Raw genomic sequence first — 18,896 nt, 5'->3', positions numbered from 1 at the left:
AGCTCTGTGATCTCTCTTCCATCAACCTCCAGTACAGCTCTGGGATCTCTCTTCCATCATCCTCCAGTACAGCTCTATGATATCTCTTCCATCACCCTCCAGGACAGCTCTGTGATCTCTTCCATCATCCTCCTGCACAGCTCTATGATCTCTTCTCCATCATCCTCCAGTACAGATCTGTGATCTCTATTCTATCAACCTCTAGTACAGCTCTATGGTCTTTCTTCCATCATCCTCCAGTAAAGCTCTCTGATCTCTCGTCCATCATCCTCCAGTACAGCTCTGTGATTTCTCTTCCATCATCCTCCAGTACAGCTTTGTGATCTCTCTTCCATCATCCTCCAGTACAGCTCTTTGATCTTTCTTCTATCATCCTTAAGTACAGCTCTGTGATCTCTCTGCCATCACCCTCCAGTACAGCTCTGGGATCTCTCTTCCATCATCCTCCAGTACAGCTCTGTGATCTCTCTTCCATCATCCTCCAGTACAGCTCTGTGATTTCCCTTCCATCATCCTCCAGTACAGCTCTGTGATCTCTCTTCCATCATCCTCCAGTACAGCTCTTTGATCTCTCTTCTATCATCCTTAAGTACAGCTCTGTGATCTCTCTGCCATCACCCTCCAGTACAGCTCTGTGATCTCTCTCCCATCACCCTCCAGTACAGTTCTGTGATCTCTTCTCCATCATCCTCCAGTACAGCTCTGTGATCTCTCTTCCATCAACCTCCAATACAGCTCTTGGATCTCTCTTCCATCATCCTCCAGTAAAGTTCTGTGATCTCTTCTCCATCATCCTCCAGTACAGCTCTGTGATCTCTCTTCTATCATCCTCCATTACAGCTCTTTGATCTCTCTTCCATCGTCCTCCAGTACAGCTCTGTGTTCTCTCTTCCATCATCCTCCAGTACAGCTCTTTGATCTCTCTTCTATCATCCTTAAGTACAGCTCTGTGATCTCTCTTCCATCACCCTCCAGTACAGCTCTGTGATCTCTCTTCCATCATCCTCCAGTACAGCTCTGTGATCTCTTCTCCATCATCCTCCATTACAGCTCTGTTATCTCTCTTCCATCATCCTCCAGTACAGCTCTGTGTTCTCTCTTCCATCATCCTCCAGTACAGCTCTTTGATCTCTCTTCTATCATCCTTAAGTACTGCTCTGTGATCTCTCTGCCATCACCCTCCAGTACAGCTCTGTGATATCTCTTCCATCAACCTCCAATACAGCTCTGGGATCTCTCTTCCATCATCCTCCAGTACAGTTCTGTGATCTCTTCTCCATCATCCTCCAGTACAGCTCTGTGATCTCTTCTATCATCCTCCAGTACAGCTCTGTGATCTCTTCTATCATCCTCCAGTACAGCTCTTTCATCTCTCTTCCATCGTCCTCCAGTACAGCTCTGTGTTCTCTCTTCCATCATCCTCCAGTACAGCTTTGTGATCTCTGTTCCATCATCCTCCATTACAGCTCTGTGATCTCGTCTCCATCATCCTCCAGTATAGCTCTGTGATCTCTCTTCCAGCATCCTCCAATACAGCTCTGTAAACTCTCTTTCATCATCCTCCAGTACAGCTCTGTGATCTCTTCTCCATCATCCTCCAGTACCGCTCTGTGATCTCTCTTCCATCATCCTCCAGTACAGCTCTGTGATCTCTCTTCCATCACCCTCCAGTACAGGTCTGTGATCTCTCTTCCATCATCCTCCAGTACACCTCTGTGATCTCTCTTCTATCATCCTCCAGTACAGCTCTGTGATCTCTCTTCTATCATCCTCCAGTACAGCTCTGTGATCTCTCTTCCATCACCCTCCTGTACAGCTTTGTGATCTCTTCTCCATCATCCTCCAGTACAGAACTGTGATCTCTCTTCCATCATCCTCCAGTACAGCTCTGTGATCTCTCTTCTATCACCATCCAGTACAGCTCTGTGATATCTCTTCCATCATCCTCCAGTACAGCTTTGTGATCTCTGTTACATCATCCTCCATTACAGCTCTGTTATCTCTCTTCCATCATCCTCCAGTATAGCTCTGTGATCTCTCTTCTATCATCCTCCAGTATAGCTCTGTGATCTCTCTTCCATCATCCTCCAGTACAGATCTGTGATCTCTCTTCCATCACCCTCCAGTACAGGTCTGTGATCTCTCTTCCATCATCCTCCAGTACACCTCTGTGATCTCTCTTCTATCATCCTCCAGTACAGCTCTGTGATCTTTCTTCTATCATCCTCCAGTACAGCTCTGTGATCTCTTTTCCATTATCCTCCAGTACAGCTCTCTGATCTCTATTCCATCATCCTCCAGAATAGCTCTCTGATCTCTATTCCATCATCCTCCAGTATAGCTCTGTGATCTCTTCCATCACCCAACAGTACAGCTCTATGATCTGTCTTCCATCATCCTCCAGTACAGCTCTGTGATCTCTCTTCCATCATCCTCCAGTACAGCTTTGTGATCTCTGTTCCATCATCCTCCATTACAGCTCTGTTATCTCTCCTCCATCGTGCTCCAGTACAGCTCTGTGATCTCTCTTCCATCAGCCTCCAGTACAGCTCTGTGATCTCTCTTCCATCAGCCTCCAGTACAGCTCTGTGATCTCTCTTCCATCAGCCTCCAGTACAGCTCTGTGATCTCTCTTACATCACCCTCCAGTAAAGCTTTGTGATCTCTCTTCTATCATCCTCCAGTAGAGCTCTGTGATCTCTCTTCTATCACCCTCCACTACAGCTCTGTGATCTCTCTTCTATCATCCTCCAGTAGAGCTCTGTGATCTCTCTTCTATCATCCTCCAGTACAGCTCTGTGATCTCTCTTCTATCATCCTCCAGTACAGCTCTGTGATCTCTCTTCTATCATCCTAGAGTACAGATCTGCGATGTCTCTCCCATCATCCTCCATTACACCTCTGTGATCCCTCTTCCTTCATCCTACAGTACAGCTTGGTGATCTCTCTTCCATCATCCTCCAGTACATCTCTGTGATCTCTCCTCCATCATCCTCCAGTACAGCTCTATGATCTCTTCCATTATCCTCCAGTACAGTTCTGTGATTTCTCTTCCATCATCCTCCAGTACAGCTCTTTGATCTCTCTTCTATCATCCTCCAGTACAGCACTGTGATCTTTCTTCCATCATCCTCCAGTACAGCTCTATGTTCTCTCTTTTATCACCCTCCAGGACAGCTCTGTGATCTCTTACATCATCCTCCAGTACAGTTCTGTGATTTTTCTTCCATCATCCTCCAGTACAGCTCTTTGATCTCTCTTCTATCATCCTCCAGTACAGCTCTGTGATCTCTCTTCCATCATCCTCCAGTACAGCTCTGTGGTCTCTTCTCCATCATCCTCCAGTACAGATCTGTGATCTCTCTTCTATCACCCTCCAGTACAGCTCTGTGATCTCTTCCATCATCCTCCAGTACAGCTCTGTGGTCTCTCTTTTATCACCCTCCAGGAAAGCTCTGTGATCTCTTCCATCATCCTCCAGTACAGCTCTGTGATCTCTCTTCTATCACCCTCCAGTACAGCTCTGTGATCTCTTCCATCATCCTCCAGTACAGCTCTATAATCTCTTCTCCATCATCCTCCAGTACAGATCTATGATCTCTATTCTATCAACCTCTAGTACAGCTCTATGATCTTTCTTCCATCATCCTCCAGTAAAGCTCTGTGATCTCTCTTCCATCATCCTCCAGTACAGCTCTGTGATCTCTCTTCTATCATCCTTAAGTACAGCTCTGTGATCTCTCTTCCATCAACCTCCAGTACAGCTCTGGGATCTCTCTTCCATCATCCTCCAGTACAGCTCTGTGATCTCTTCTCCATCATCCTCCAGTACAGCTCTGTGATCTCTCTTCCATCATCCTCCAGTACAGCTCTGTGATTTCCCTTCCATCATCCTCCAGTACAGCTCTGTGATCTCTCTTTCATCATCCTCCAGTACAGTTCTGTGATCTCTTCTCCATCATCCTCCAGTACAGCTCTGTGATCTCTCTTCTATCATCCTCCAGTACAGCTCTTTGATCTCTCTTCCATCGTCCTCCAGTACAGCTCTGTGTTCTCTCTTCCATCATCCTCCAGTACAGCTCTTTGATCTCTCTTCTATCATCCTTAAGTACAGCTCTGTGATCTCTCTTCCATCACCCTCCAGTACAGCTCTGTGATCTCTCTTCCATCAACCTCCAGTACAGCTCTGTGATCTCTTCTTCATCATCCTCCATTACAGCTCTGTTATCTCTCTTCCATCGTCCTCCGGTACAGATCTTTGATCTCTTCTCCATCATCCTCCAGTACAGCTCTGTGATCTCTCTTCCATCATCTTCTATTACAGCTCTGTGATCTCTCTTCCATCATCCTCCAGTATAGCTCTGTGATCTCTCTTCCATCATCCTCCAGTACAGCTCTGTGATCTCTCTTCCATCATCCTCCAGTACAGCTCTGTGATCTCTCTTCTATCACCATCCAGTACAGCTCTGTGATCTCTCTTCCATCATCCTCCAGTACAGCTTTGTGATCTCTGTTACATAATCCTCCATTACAGCCCTGTTATCTCTCTTCCATCATCCTCCAGTATAGCTCTGTGATCTCTCTTCTATCATCCTCCAGTACAGCTCTGTGATCTCTCTTCCATCATCCTCCAGTACAGATCTGTGATCTCTCTTCCATCACCCTCCAGTACACCTCTGTGATCTCTCTTCTATCATCCTCCAGTACAGCTCTGTGATCTCTCTTCTATCATCCTCCAGTACAGCTCTGTGATCTCTCTTCCATCACCCTCCTGTACAGCTTTGTGATCTCTTCTCCATCATCCTCCAGTACAGCTCTGTGATCTCTCTTTTATCACCCTCCAGGACAGCTCTGTGATCTCTTCCATCATCCTCCAGTACAGCTCTATGATCTCTTCTCCATCATCATCCAGTACAGATCTGTGATCTCTATTCTATCAACCTCTAGTACAGCTCTGTGATCTCTCTTCCATCATCCTCCACTACAGCTATGTGATCTCTCTTCCATCATCCTCCAGTACAGCTCTATGATATCTCTTCCATCACACTCCAGGACAGCTCTGTGATCTCTTCCATCATCCTCCATTACAGCTCTATGATCTCTTCTCCATCATCCTCCAGTACAGATCTGTGATCTCTATTCTATCAACCTCTAGTACAGCTCTATGATATTTCTTCCATCATCCTCCAGGACAGCTCTGTGATCTCTCTTCCATCATCCTCCAGAACAGCTTTGTGATCTCTCTTCCATCATCCTCCAGTACAGCTCTGTGATCTCTCCTCCATCATCCTCCAGTACAGCTCTGTAATCTCTCTTCAATCACCCTCCAGTACAGCTCTGTGATCTCTCTTCTATCATTCTCCAGTATACCTCTGTGATCTCTCTTCCATCATCCTCCAGTACAGCTCTGGGATCTAATTTCCATCATCCTCCAGTACAGCTTCGTCATCTCTCTTCCATCATCCTCCAGTACAGCTTCGTCATCTCTCTTCCATCATCCTCCAGTACAGCTCTGTGATCTCTCTTCTGTCATCCTCCAGTACAGCTCTGTGATCTCTCTTCCATCATCCTCCAGTACAGCTCTGTGATCTCTCTTCCATGATCCTCCAGTACAGCTTTGTGATCTCTCTTCCATCATCCTCCAGTACAGCTCTGTGATCTCTCTTCCATCATCCTCCAGTACAGCTCTGTGATCTCTCTTCCATGATCCTCCAGTACAGCTTTGCGATCTCTCTTCCATCATCCTCCAGTACAGCTCTGTGATCTCTTCTTCATCATCCTCCAGTACAGTTCTGTGATCTCTTTTCCACCATCCTCCAGTACAGCTCTGTGATCTCTCTTCCATGATCCTCCAGTACAGCTTTGTGATCTCTCTTCCATCATCCTCCAGTACAGCTCTGTGATCTGTCTTCCATCATCCTCCAGTACAGCTCTGTGATCTCTTCTCCATCATCCTCCAGTACAGCTCTGTGCTGTCTCTTCCATCATCCTCCAGAACAGCTCTGTGACCTCTCTTCCATCATCCTCCAGTACAGCTTTGTGATCTCTCTTCCACCACCCTCCATTACAGCTCTGTGATCTCTTCCATCATCCTCCAGTACAGTTCTGTGATCTCTCTTCTATCATCCTCCAGTACTGCTCTATGATCCCTTCTCCATCATCCTCCAGTACAGCTCTGTGATCTCTCTTCCATCATTCTCCAGTACACCTCTGTGATCTCTCTTCCATCTTCCTCCAGTACACCTCTGTTATCTCTCTCCCATCATCCTCCAGTACAGCTCTGTGTTCTCTCGTCCATCATCCTCCAGTACAGCTCTGTAATCTCTCTTCCATCATTCTCCAGTACAGCTCTGTGATCTCTCTTCTATCATCCTCCAGTACAGCTCTGTGATCTCATTTCCATCATCCTCCAGTACAGCTTCGTCATCTCTCTTCCATCATCCTCCAGTACAGCTTTGTCATCTCTCTTCCATCATCCTCCAATACAGCTCTGTGATCTCTCTTCTGTCATCCTGCAGTACAGCTCTGTGATCTCTCTTCCATCATCCTCCAGTACAGCTCTGTGATCTCTCTTCCATGATCCTCCAGTACAGCTTTGTGATCTCTCTCCCATCATCCTCCAGTACAGCTCTGTGATCTCTCTTCCATCATCCTCCAGTACAGCTCTGTGATCTCTCTTCCATGATCCTCCAGTACAGCTCTGTGATCTCTCTTCCATGATCCTCCAGTACAGCTTTGTGATCTCTCTCCCATCATCCTCCAGTACAGCTCTGTGATCTCTCTTCCATCATCCTCCAGTACAGCTTTGTGATCTCTCTTCCATCATCCTCCAGTACAGCTCTGTGATCTCTTCTTCATCATCCTCCAGTACAGCTCTGTGGTCTCTCTTCTATCATCCTCCAATACAGATCTGTGATCTCTCTTCCATCACCCTCCAGTACAGCTCTGTGATCTTTCTTCTATCATCCTCCAGTACAGCTCTGTGATCTCTTTTCCATCATCCTCCAGTACAGCTCTGTGATCTCTCTTCCATGATCCTCCAGTACAGCTTTGTGATCTCTCTCCCATCATCCTCCAGTACAGCTCTGTGATCTCTCTTCCATTATCCTCCAGTACAGCTCTATGATCTCTTCTCCATCATCCTCCAGTACAGCTCTGTGCTGTCTCTTCCATGATCCTCCAGTACAGCTCTGTGATCTCTCTTCCTTCATCCTCCAGTACAGCTCTGTGATCTCTCTTCTATCGTCCTCCAGTACAGCTCTGTGATCTCTCTTCCATCATCCTCCAGTACAGCTCTATGATCTCTTCTCCATCATCCTCCAGTACAGCTCTGTGATCTCTCTTCCATCATCCTCCAGTACAGTTCTGTGATCTTTCTTCCATCATCCTCCAGTACAGCCGGAGTTCCCCTTAATATCCATACCAGACCTGAAGGGCCTGGTATGGAATTCAGGGGGACCCCCCACGCCATTTTTTTTTTAAATTTGGTTCGGGGTTCCCCTGTGGGGAATTCCCATGCCGTTTTTATTAATGAACTTTTATGTGTATTGTCGGACCGGCAATTCATTAATAGCCGCAAGTAGTTTTAAATGACTTTTTTTCCTTTGAAATGTCATTTTGCTGTCAGACTGTTCTAAACACGGGAAACATGCGCAGCTTTACAGGCATACTATAGATACCCCCCAGGAATATATAAAGGAATATTAATATTATATATTATATATATTTATATTTACTTTTATTGTTTAAGTATTATTAAAATCACTGCTCCCGAAAAAACGGCTGTTTTTAAAACTTTTTTTTGCATTGATCCATGTCCCCTGGGGCAGGACCCAGGTCCCCAAACCCTTTTTATGACAATACCATGCACATAAGCCTTTAAAATTAGCACTTTTGATTTCTCCCATAGACTTTTAAAGGGTGTTCCGCGGCTTTCGAATTTGCCGTAAACACACCAAATTGTTCGCTGTTCGGCGAACTGGCGAACAGCCGATGTTCGAGTCGAACATGAGTTCGTCTCGAACTCGAAGCTCATCCCTACTAATAACAAACATTAGCACTTAATACAACTTATTACCTAATGGACCCTCCTGGCACGGAAGGACTTTGATTAATTTTCCCTCTCAGCCTACAACTATGGGCTGCTTCCCCAGAACCCAATTTTAGCCTCTTGCTCCAAAAGCAAGACTGTGCCACTGCCACAAGGTTCATTTAGATATTTCCCACATGGATACGGCAAGACAGAAAAAAAGGCTGTACTTAATGATCTGGTAGGAAATATCCCACTTCTGACACCAGGCAATCTGTTAGGTATGATGACCATCTATTGATTCTATCTGTCCATCCATCCTGGTATTGGTTCCATCGAGCGCTCTGGAATAAAGATCTCACAGCACAAGGGTTTGGATCAATGTTCAAATTTTACTGAGTGCAGGATGACTTTACAAAGAGAGGAAAGGGGTGGTAACTGGAGTAAAACCAATCACAAGAAAACATCTCATGTGAGATGACTGTGGTATGTTTTCAGACACACCGAGAATGTTCTGCTTATTTCCTGACCATGTGTTGTATTGTATCCAAAGAACTACACATACAATGTTCTACTGAATTATGGTTTTCTATTATGTTCTTGTAGGAGAAGATGCGTTCATGCAGGCATCAGATATGATCAACTTCGTTGAGATCTCAGGTAAAGACATTATTATTCTGTTTCTTATATTATTTTATGATGAATATGTATCCAATCAGCCTTTGTTAAACTCATTTCACATAGCAGGACAAGGAATTGGATGCATCTCATGGGCTTACCAGTTTATAATGTGATTTTGGACTTGTATAAACCTTTATACATTGGAGGACACAGCGTCTGGTCTCTGGTATATATGCTGTTCTAGGAGGACGGACTGTAAAAACCCAATGCAAAGCTGGTCCTGGTGCCTATAACCCAGCACATACGGGGTAAGCACAGGTTGACCACATGTTTTTAAGAGATTGGACACTGGGAAAACCAAAGGCACTAGCTGGTCCTGGTGCCTATAACCAGGAACATACTGAGTAAGCCCAGGTTGACCGAATGTTCTCAGGAGGTTGGACTGCTCTGTCCAAATTTGCTGGATCAGCACCATGAAGTTAAAGGTTTCTTCACACTCCTCCATGATCATCGATAAACATCTGCTGGTGGTGCCATACCGGACTCTCAGGAACGGACAGCTACTGGAGCCCTTTATTACTCTGGCAGCGTCCATTCCCAGCTGAGGTAGGGAGCTGTGTGGTGCACCACATCAAATGGCTTCTTTTTTTGTAAAAACTTTATATGACCAAAGGTACACTTCATTTATGGCATTATACAACAATGCAATGCGCTAGGCTGTTGTACGCTGCCATGCGAATTCGGTACGGTGGTTATCAAGGTTTTCCTGTAAAGTTTCTATCTCCCGCTGTGAAGTTATTACCCTGCTGATGTGTCATCAGCAAACACTGCTTGAACAATTTATTTTATCCTTTATATCATTTATGAATAAATTAAACAGGATTGGTCCTCGAACAGAGCCCCGGGGTATCCCACTTATAACTCCAGACCATTCTGAAGCTATTTATCACCACCCATTGGGCACGCCCCTGTAACCAGTTTTTTATCCAGGTACATACACTATCCTCAATGCCAACAGACCTCAATTTGTGGATTAAGCATCTATGGGGTACCGTGTCAAATTTTTTGGTGAAGTCTAGATACACCACGTCCACAGGCCTTTCCTTATCCAGATTACAGGTAACTTCCTAATAGAATTTTAAACAGATTGGTTTGGCAAGAATGATCTTTCATAAATCCATGCTGATTACTACTAATGATGCTGTTTTTATCAGTAAATTCTTGGATATAGTCCCTTATTCCTTCCAATAGTTTACATACTATTGATGTTAGGTTGACTGGCCTGTAGTTTCCAGGCATGTATCTCGGCCCTTTTTTTGAATATTGGTACCACGTTAGCTTTTCGACAATCAGCTGGTACCATGACAGTCAGTATGCTTTCCTTAACCACTTGCCGACCGCGCACCGTCATTATACGTTGGCTGTTTGAAGTGGAATATCGTTATTATGGCAGCAGCTAGCTGCCATTACCCTGGTATCCACTTCTTCAGCGGGTAGCTGGCTTTCAGATAAAAGTGGTTCCAGCGGCGGATTCACTTTTATTGGTGGCGGGCCCCCCCCCTTCCGCTACGCTTCGGTGCCCTCCTGCTATGCTCCGGTGCAGTGGTGGAGGCAATTGGATCCTGTCCTCTCTGTGGTATGGAGCTGAGTGAGGGGAAGATGGCCCCCACCCGTCTCCATACAATTGCAGGGCGGAAGCGATGTCAAAACGTCACTTCCATCTATAGCTCTTAAAGGGACATTCTATTTTTATTTTTTTTTTTATTATTGTATTTTAGTGTAAATATGAGATGTGAGGTCTTTTTGACCCCCCAGATCTCATATTTAAGAGGTCCTGTCATGCTTTTTTCCATAACAATGGATGTTTACATTCCTTGAAATAGCAATAAAAGTGACATATTTTTTTAAAAAAAGAACAGTGTATAAATACATTTTTTTTAAATAAATAAGGGAAAAAGAGCTCGCGCGCAGAAGCAAACACATACATGAGTAGCACCCGCATATGTAATCGGTGTTCAAACAACACATGTGAGGTATAACTGCAATCGTTGGAGTGAGAGCAATAATTCTAGCCATAGACCTCCTCTGTAACTCTAAACATGCAACCTGTGGAAATTTTTTAAACATCACCTATGGAGATTTTTAAAGGTAAAAGTTTGTTGCCATTCCACGAGCGGGCGCAATTTTGAAGCGTGACATGTTGGGTATCAATTTACTCGCCGTAACATTATCTTTAACAATATAAAAAAATTTGGGCTAACTTTACTGTTGTCTTATTTTTTAATTTAAAAAAGTGTATTTTTTCAAAAAAGAGTGTGCTTGTAAGACCGCTGCGCAAATACGGTGTGACATAAAGTATTGCAATGACCGCCATTTTATTCTCTAGGGCAGTGATGGTGAACCTGGCACCCCAGATGTTTTGGAACTACATTTCCTTTGATGCTCCACTACACTGCAAAGTGCATGAGCATCATGGGAAATGTAGTTCCAAAACATCTGGGGTGCCAAGGTTCACCATAACTGCTCTAGGGTGTTAGGAATAAATATAAATAAATAAATATATATATATATATATATATATATATATATATATAATGTTTGGGGGTTCTAAGTAATTTTCTAGCCAAAAAAAAACAGATTTTAACCTGTAAACACTAAATCTCAAAACGAGGCTCTGTCCTTAAGTGGTTAAGGACTAGGAATAACGGTCTAGCAATGACCTGTCTAAGTTCTTTGAGGACTCTTGGGTGCAGGCCACCTGGTCCTGGTGATTTGTTCACAATAAGTTTTTCTAGTCTTTTTAAAACACTGTCTTCTGTTAGCCACAAGGGTGTACTCCTTGCTGTGTTACTAACAATACCATCTTGTCTATTATACCTCACCTTTTCCATAGTAAAAACCGAGAAGAATTTATTTAGTACAATTGCCTTCTCCTTGCCACTTTTAACCAGCATCCCTTGACCACCCTTTTTTAGGGCCAATATGCTCTGACTTTGCTTTTTTACTATTTGTGACGGAACTGTCCAGCACCCCCCAGCTTGGGTGCCTCCAACAAGATTCCTCTACTCTGGAACCACGAATCAGATATTATAGCTGAATATTGCACCCAAGCTTAGGTGCAAACTGGACAACAGTTTGCACCAACACTAGCTTAGGTGCAAACTGGAACTCACTTTAATTCACACAAAATATATAGCACACAAGATCCAGTAGGTCCTGATCACATTATCGTATACAATGCAAACAGAAACATAATTAACATAGCTAAGGAACAGCCAACATACACAATGCTAATCCACATCTAGCAACTAATAGACGACAGTGATATAATTAGCATGAACTAATTAAACAATTAGTCACTTAAACAAATCTAGGTGCCCAGACCGTTTAGCACCCAGCCCACCACCCTGGATATACAAAGTACATTACACATTATCATAAACACATAACATCACACAATGGTTCCATAACAAGGTAATGTGGACACAATATTAATAAAATCTCCAAGGGATGGTCAGAAAGACAGAAACAATAGGTGACTTAATTAACAATGGGAGTGCACACCTAGGAGGCACACCACGGGAGAGACGTACTTAACAATAAACACATAACACCTCAATAAACTGACTATATCAGGAGACCCCAGCATCAGGTTGGTTTGAGCTGATTATATTAACATCTGCTCTGAGTCTCACAGTCTAATGCCGCGTACACACGATCGGATTTTCTGACAACAAATGTTGGATGTGAGCTTGTTGGCAGAAAGTCTGAGTATGCTCCATCGAACATTTGTTGTCGGACTTTCCGCCAACAATTCATAGTTTGTAATTCGAGATCTCACATACGTCTTGTTCGCCACTACAATCGGAATTGTTGCTCAACATTTGTGTGACCGTGTGTATGCAAGACAAGTTGGAGCCAACATCCTTCGAACAAAAATCCTCGGTTTTATTGTCAGGAAGTCCGATCGTGTGTACGGGGCATAAAGCAGTCATTGCTTGTTTGGGCATAAAGGACCCAAATCTGTGTGTTTTAGGGAGACATTGGCCCAAATCCAAAGCAAGACCTCTCCAGGCACACATCTCCCAAAGAGTAGTGTTCCCTTAATAGCCAGGCCCCATAGTCAGTAAGCAAGAGGCAACCTTGCAGTCCCCTCCAAAAGCCCCTGTCCTGGTTGGGCCTGTCACATGATTATTACATTACAAAAAATAGGATTCTTTTTACTTATCTGCATCTCTTGTGGTCTCTTTTTGCTGCCCCGATCGCACTCTTACATTTTTTAGTGCATTCTTTGTTGTGCTGGAATGTTGATGGTGCCCCCTTATATTTTTTAAAGGACAGTTTTTTCTCTTTAATGTGCCTTTTACACTAGAATTTTGCCACCCAGGTTTAGCCTTAGTTCTTTTTTATTTGTTGCCCAATGGAATAAACTGGCTAATGCCAAAGCATATACCCTGAGATCTGCTGGGCCTTTTGATTTGCCTAATGTCCCATCTCCTAGAGCCAAAGCACGTACCCAGATATCTGCAGTGCAGCTTGATTTGCCCAGTGTCCAACTCTCTAGAGCTGAAATATATACCCAGAGGTCTGCAGGGCCTTTTGGTTTGCCTTGTGTCCAACCTCCTAGAGCTAAAATATATACCCAGAGGTCTGCTGCACCTTTTGGTTTGCTTAGTGTCCAACCTCCTAGAGGCAAAGCATCTATCCAGAGATCCGTTGTCCCTTTTGGTTTGCCTGGTGTCCAACTTTCTAGAGCCAAACCCTATACCCAAAGATCTTCTGTGCCTTTTGGTTTGTGTAGTGTCCTACCTCCTAGAGCCAAATCATATTACCAGAGATCTGCTGTCCCTTTTGGTTTGCCTAGGTTTCAGCCTCCCAGAACCAAAACATATACCCCGAGATCTACTGTGCCTTTTGGTTTGCCTAGGGTTCAGCCTCCCAGAGCCAGAGCATATCCCCAGAGATCTGCTGTGCCTTTTGGTTTGCCTAGTGTCCAACCTCCAAGAGCCAAAGCATATACCCAGAGATCTGCTGTGTCTTGTGGTTTGCTTAGGGTCCAGCCTCCCAGAGCCAAAACATACCCAGAGATCTGCTGCGCCTTTTGGTTTGTCTAGTGTCCAACCTTCTAGAGCTGAAACATATACCCAGAGATCTGCTGTACCTTTTGGTTTGCCTGGTGTCCAACCTCCTAGAGCAGGGATATGCAATTAGCGGACCTCTAGATGTTGCAGAACTACAAGTCCCATGAGGAATAGCAAGACTCTGACAGCCACAAGCATGACACCCAGAGGCAGAGGCATGATGGGACTTGTACTTTTGCAACAGCTGGAGGTCCGCTAATTGCATATCCCTGTCCTAGAGCCAAAGATTATACCTGGAGATCTGCTGTGTCTTATGGTTTGCCTAGTGCCCAACCTCCTAGAGCTGAAACATATACCCAGAGATCTTCTGTGTCTTTTGGTCTATTTAATATCCAACCTCCTAGAACCATATAATTGAGCCAGAGATCTGCTGTGCCTTTTTGTTTGCCTAGTGTCCAACCTCCTAGAGCTGAAACATATACCTGGAGATCTGCTGTGCTATTTGATTTGCCTAGTGTCCAACCTTCTAGAGCCAAATCACATACCCAGAGATCTGCTGTGTCCTTCCTCTTACATTGGAATTATCGGCAGCACCTAACATTAAGGGGACACACAAGAGATCACCAGCTCTCTTCGTGCTTGATGTAATGTACTAAAAATGCAAAATGTTTTACGTACAATGACTTCATCTCATATTTTGATGTTTTTAGGTAATGAAACTACAGTGAACTCACCCCAAACAATCAACACACTGAAACTAAAGTTTATAAGTGAATTTAAAGAATATATGAACAGCTGGTGGGTGACGAAGCTTGTGCCCTCCATCTATACCGTGGTTCTCCTCGTGGCTCTTCCTCTCAATATAATGGCGATCATTGTGTTTTTGGTGAAGGTGAAGGTGAAGAAGCCGGCAGTGGTGTATCTGCTGAACCTAGCCGCTGCTGATGTTCTCTTTGTTAGTATTCTTCCTTTCCACATTGTGTACCGATTCTCAGGAAATAACTGGCTGATGGGGGAAGGGATGTGCCGATTTATCACTGCCACATATTCCTGTAACATGCGTGGATCCATCCTGCTGATGACGAGTATCAGTGTGGACCGGTTCCTGGCTCTGGTCTACCCGGTCCAGTCCCTTCCCTGGCGCACAGTGAGACGAGCCTGGCTGGTGTGTTGCTGCATCTGGGCGATATCGATGGCCAGCACTGTGCCGATTCTCATAAGACAACTAACCCGACCATTTCCCAGCCTAAATATTACAACTTGTTATGATGTTCAGGATGTCAAAGTGGCTGAAAAGTTTCAGATTTACATCTATTTCCCCATTTATATGGCACTTTTATATCTCTTACCTTTAATTATTACAACCTTCTGTTACATTCGAATCATCCACACTCTCAGTGCACCGAGCATGGGAGGCGCTCAGAAGAGATCCCGAGCCATCTTCCTGACTGTGGTTGTGCTGGGTGTGTTTGTCCTCTGCTTTGGCCCCGCCAATGTTATTTGGTTCATGTTTTTCCTGCAGGTCTCTAATGATGGCGGTAACGTCCTGTACGTCATATACATCATCAGTGTCAGTGTGAGCAGTGTCAGTTGTTGTCTGGATCCTCTGATCTATTACTTTGCATCCTCGGAGTGGCAGAGACACATCTACACCCTGCTGGGATGTAAGAGAGGACACACACCACTAGTAAACCCCACAAATGAGACACTAGAAACCACCTGAAACTCCCAGGCTTATAAACTGAGCTGATAATATTTCCTCCTTCCTCATTCCTCCCCTCCTGAAGTTACCATAGAGATCAATAGCACAACCATTAGTCCCTCCACGCATGCCAGGGTGCTAGGTGTAATTCTAGACTCTGACCTCTCCTTCAGACATCATATCCAGTCACTGGCTAAATCTTGCCCCCTTCATCTCCATAACATTTCCAAAATGTTCCCCTTTTTAACTAATGACACCACAAACAGCGTATTCATCTCTTGCCTTGACTACTGCAACTCTATTCTTCTTGGTCTTCCTCTACACAGATGACCCCCTCTTCAGTCTACCATGAATGCTGCTGCTATACTCATCTGCCTTACTCACTGATCTGTAACTGCTGCCCGACTCTGAATGTTAAAGTTAAAAATGTTATAAAAGCTCCAGATGACGTCTTGATGACGAAACGCTTAGGGAGGTACCATACGTCTTTGTGTCACTTCCGGTCAGAGCGTCGATCGTTTGTATACACCGCCGGCTCCATTTTTACTCGATTTTAAAGCTGCATATAATTTTCTGACTCAATGTGAGTACATACCTATATATTTATATTAAAAATAAAAGTTTTTTTAAAACAATAGCACGCTATGGGCATTCCTCTCTCCTGCATGTGACAACTTGGGGAAAGGCCCATTTTCGAGGTGCAGACCATCCAGCACGCTCCAGAAAGCTACACAGTGGCTAAAACTGTGAAGGTCTAACACCCCTGGAGGGTAATGCTATCTGGTGAGTGCAATATTTTACCAGCACCGAAAAGTTACTTGGTACTATTGTCACCTGAGAGAAATGTATCAGCTCCAAACCTGAACAGTCACTGAACACAGTTTGAAGCACAAAGTCACTATTGAAACAGTTGGACTATTTTTGCACACTTTATATTTTCTATTTAATATCTAACTGTTTAATATGCAATAATTTTTACTTGTGGTTATATGTTAATGGTTTGATTTACGATACAGAGGATCAAACACACCTATCACTCAGCTTGCAAATAAGTCTTTTCTTTTAAAACATCCTGTATTCCCAGAGGGCGCAACACTCTTAGTTTATTATTTTGTGTTTTATTACTTGTTTGCTGTATAATTACTGTATGGGTGTATCTTATCACTTTGACAACCACCAGATTGTGTAACACATCTTATCTACCTATTGTTTCTGGTGTACATATTTATTTTTTATTTTTTAGTTCATCTCATAACTTCACTACCAGAGAATCAAATTGTTGGTTGCATGATTATCGCATGAGTGGAGTTCATCACTTTAACACCCGCCAGAGGGTATAACACACCTATTGTATTTGGGATCTGTGACGTATACTTCTATAATTTCAGTTTATTACACAACTTTATATTACTAGGAACACTAAGTTCCACCACTTGTACACACACACTAGCTTTGTAAAAAGCAGGGGGTGTAACACATCTTACACAAAAAATTATATTAAAAAAAATGTTCTTTTCATTTGGTTTTAAAGCTGGTCAGTTATTTGAGTTTATCATTTCTTTCAAGGAGATTAACATCACTACATAAAACCTTTCACACATAGGAACTGACCATATCAGGCAGAGGGTATAACACCGGGGGTTACAGCTTTAGCACATCTCTGCACTGTAAACCATCAGGCACTGTATTAAGGGGAGAATAGCTGCATTCCTACACTTTAACATTCATTTGTCATACTCCACTAAGGTGGTAGTATTATGTAGAGGCAGCAATTCCCTTTTTCTTTTAAATATCTCTTTATATATCTCCTATCATTTTACATAACTGTGACATTTATTTATTATTCATTTATTTACTGGACCTTAATATTAGGGCCACTCTCTTCTTCCTTCTTTTTTGCTTGATAGATACCGTAGCGCAGGGTCAACCACTATTTTTCACTTTTGCTGCCCGACTCTGCCAATTCCTTCATTGGCTTCCAGTAGTCCATTATATGAAATGCAAAAAAACTAACTATCCCTACAAAGCCATCCACAACTCTACCCCCAGCTACATCACCAATAAGGATGAGCTCCGGCGTGTTCGGATGCTGCACGTGCCGAGCCTGCCAGGAAGTCGGCACAGTGCAGCGCTAATCACAGGCAGTGAGACATTGTCCCGTTGTGCGGCTGCAGAGATGGGGAAATGTCTCACTGCCTGTGATTAGCGCCGTGATGACTTCCTGGTGGGCTCGGCACGTGCAGCATGCGAACACGCCGAAGCTCATCCTTAATCACCAACCTCATCTCGAGATATCGCCCAAATCATCCACTCCACTCCTTCCAAGACCTCTTGCTCTCTAGCTCTCTCATCATCTCCCCCTCCCATGCTCCCCTACAGACATCTAACCAGCCAGCTAACCAAAACCTCCTTATCATTCCCAAATACCGCTACAAAGCAAAGGGAGAACAAAGAGTCGCAGTCCAAGGACCTCGACTATGGAACGCTCTTCCAACCAACATCCGCATGGAAGAAAACCACCAGGCCTTCAGGAAAAAACTAAAGACCTTCCTTTTCTAAGAAGCTGACAACAGAGAATGCATCCAGCGCCTTGAGGCGATTCAGTTCGCATTTGCAGCGCTTTACAAATCATTCATTCATTCACATCTCCAGAACCCCCCATCCTCTGGAACTATGGACCATGTCCAGTCATCTCCTGCCCTGTCTGCCTTTAGGTGATCCTTAAAAAAGTCATTTATTCAGAGAAGCCTTCCCCACCTCCATCTAAGAATTGTATGTTGATGACCTCCATCAGTTCATCCCCCACAGGTTTTACCTTTTGTACCACCTCTCCCTCCCCTTTAGATTGTAAGCTCCATGAGCAAGGCTTTTCTAATCCTCCTGTATTAAACTGTATTGTAATTGTACTATCTCCCTTTGTATTGAAAAATGCTGTGCAAACTGTTGGCGCTATATACATCATGTGTAATAATAATAACTTCTGCAGAAATGTAATCCCTTTTGTAATGGATCTCCATCCTCAGAGACACTCCCCCCTCCCTTGGATTCAGGGAGGGGTAAACCGTCCAATAACAATAGACACACAGGTCAGGTGTATTCAAACTACTCATCAGTAAACAGTCTTATCAGTAGGGAGGGGCTGCTGGAGGAGTCCCCCCCTCCACATAGACATACATCCCATAATATACGTTTCTCCCAAGGCTGACAGACACAACAGAACAATTGAATACAACCACACCCAAAGTGACTCCCGTCCCAGTGACACTTGGCACAAACACTTGTAGGGCTGGTGCTGGGGAACAGTAGGGCAGTCGGGGGAAGTAGGGTCCCCATGACACCTTTTACTAATGAAAATTATTCATATAAGTTTTACTAATGGTTTAATATTCAGTACTTACAGGATATACTGGTGTTGGTTCTTTATATATCAGGTTTGTTTGCTAGAAATTAGTTTGCAAATAGA

At 43.9% G+C, this 18,896-nt stretch overlaps 1 protein-coding gene across 1 annotated transcript in view; it reads left to right on the top strand.

Annotated features, from left to right (window-relative positions):
- Positions 1-17,506, top strand: part of LOC141127215 (proteinase-activated receptor 1-like) — a 116,400-nt gene extending 98,894 nt beyond the window's left edge. The window contains exons 7-8 of the mRNA XM_073613477.1: positions 8,636-8,689; positions 14,442-17,506. Coding sequence (XP_073469578.1) covers positions 8,636-8,689; positions 14,442-15,454 — 1,067 coding nt within the window. The 3' untranslated portion in view covers positions 15,455-17,506. The remainder of the gene's footprint in view (positions 1-8,635; positions 8,690-14,441) is intronic.
- Positions 17,507-18,896: the final 1,390 nt, after the last annotated feature.

The sequence above is a fragment of the Aquarana catesbeiana genome, linkage group LG01, assembly GCF_042186555.1.
Source record: "Aquarana catesbeiana isolate 2022-GZ linkage group LG01, ASM4218655v1, whole genome shotgun sequence".
Classification (NCBI taxonomy): domain Eukaryota; kingdom Metazoa; phylum Chordata; class Amphibia; order Anura; family Ranidae; genus Aquarana; species Aquarana catesbeiana.
This window is presented reverse-complemented; position numbering and strand designations above follow the sequence as displayed.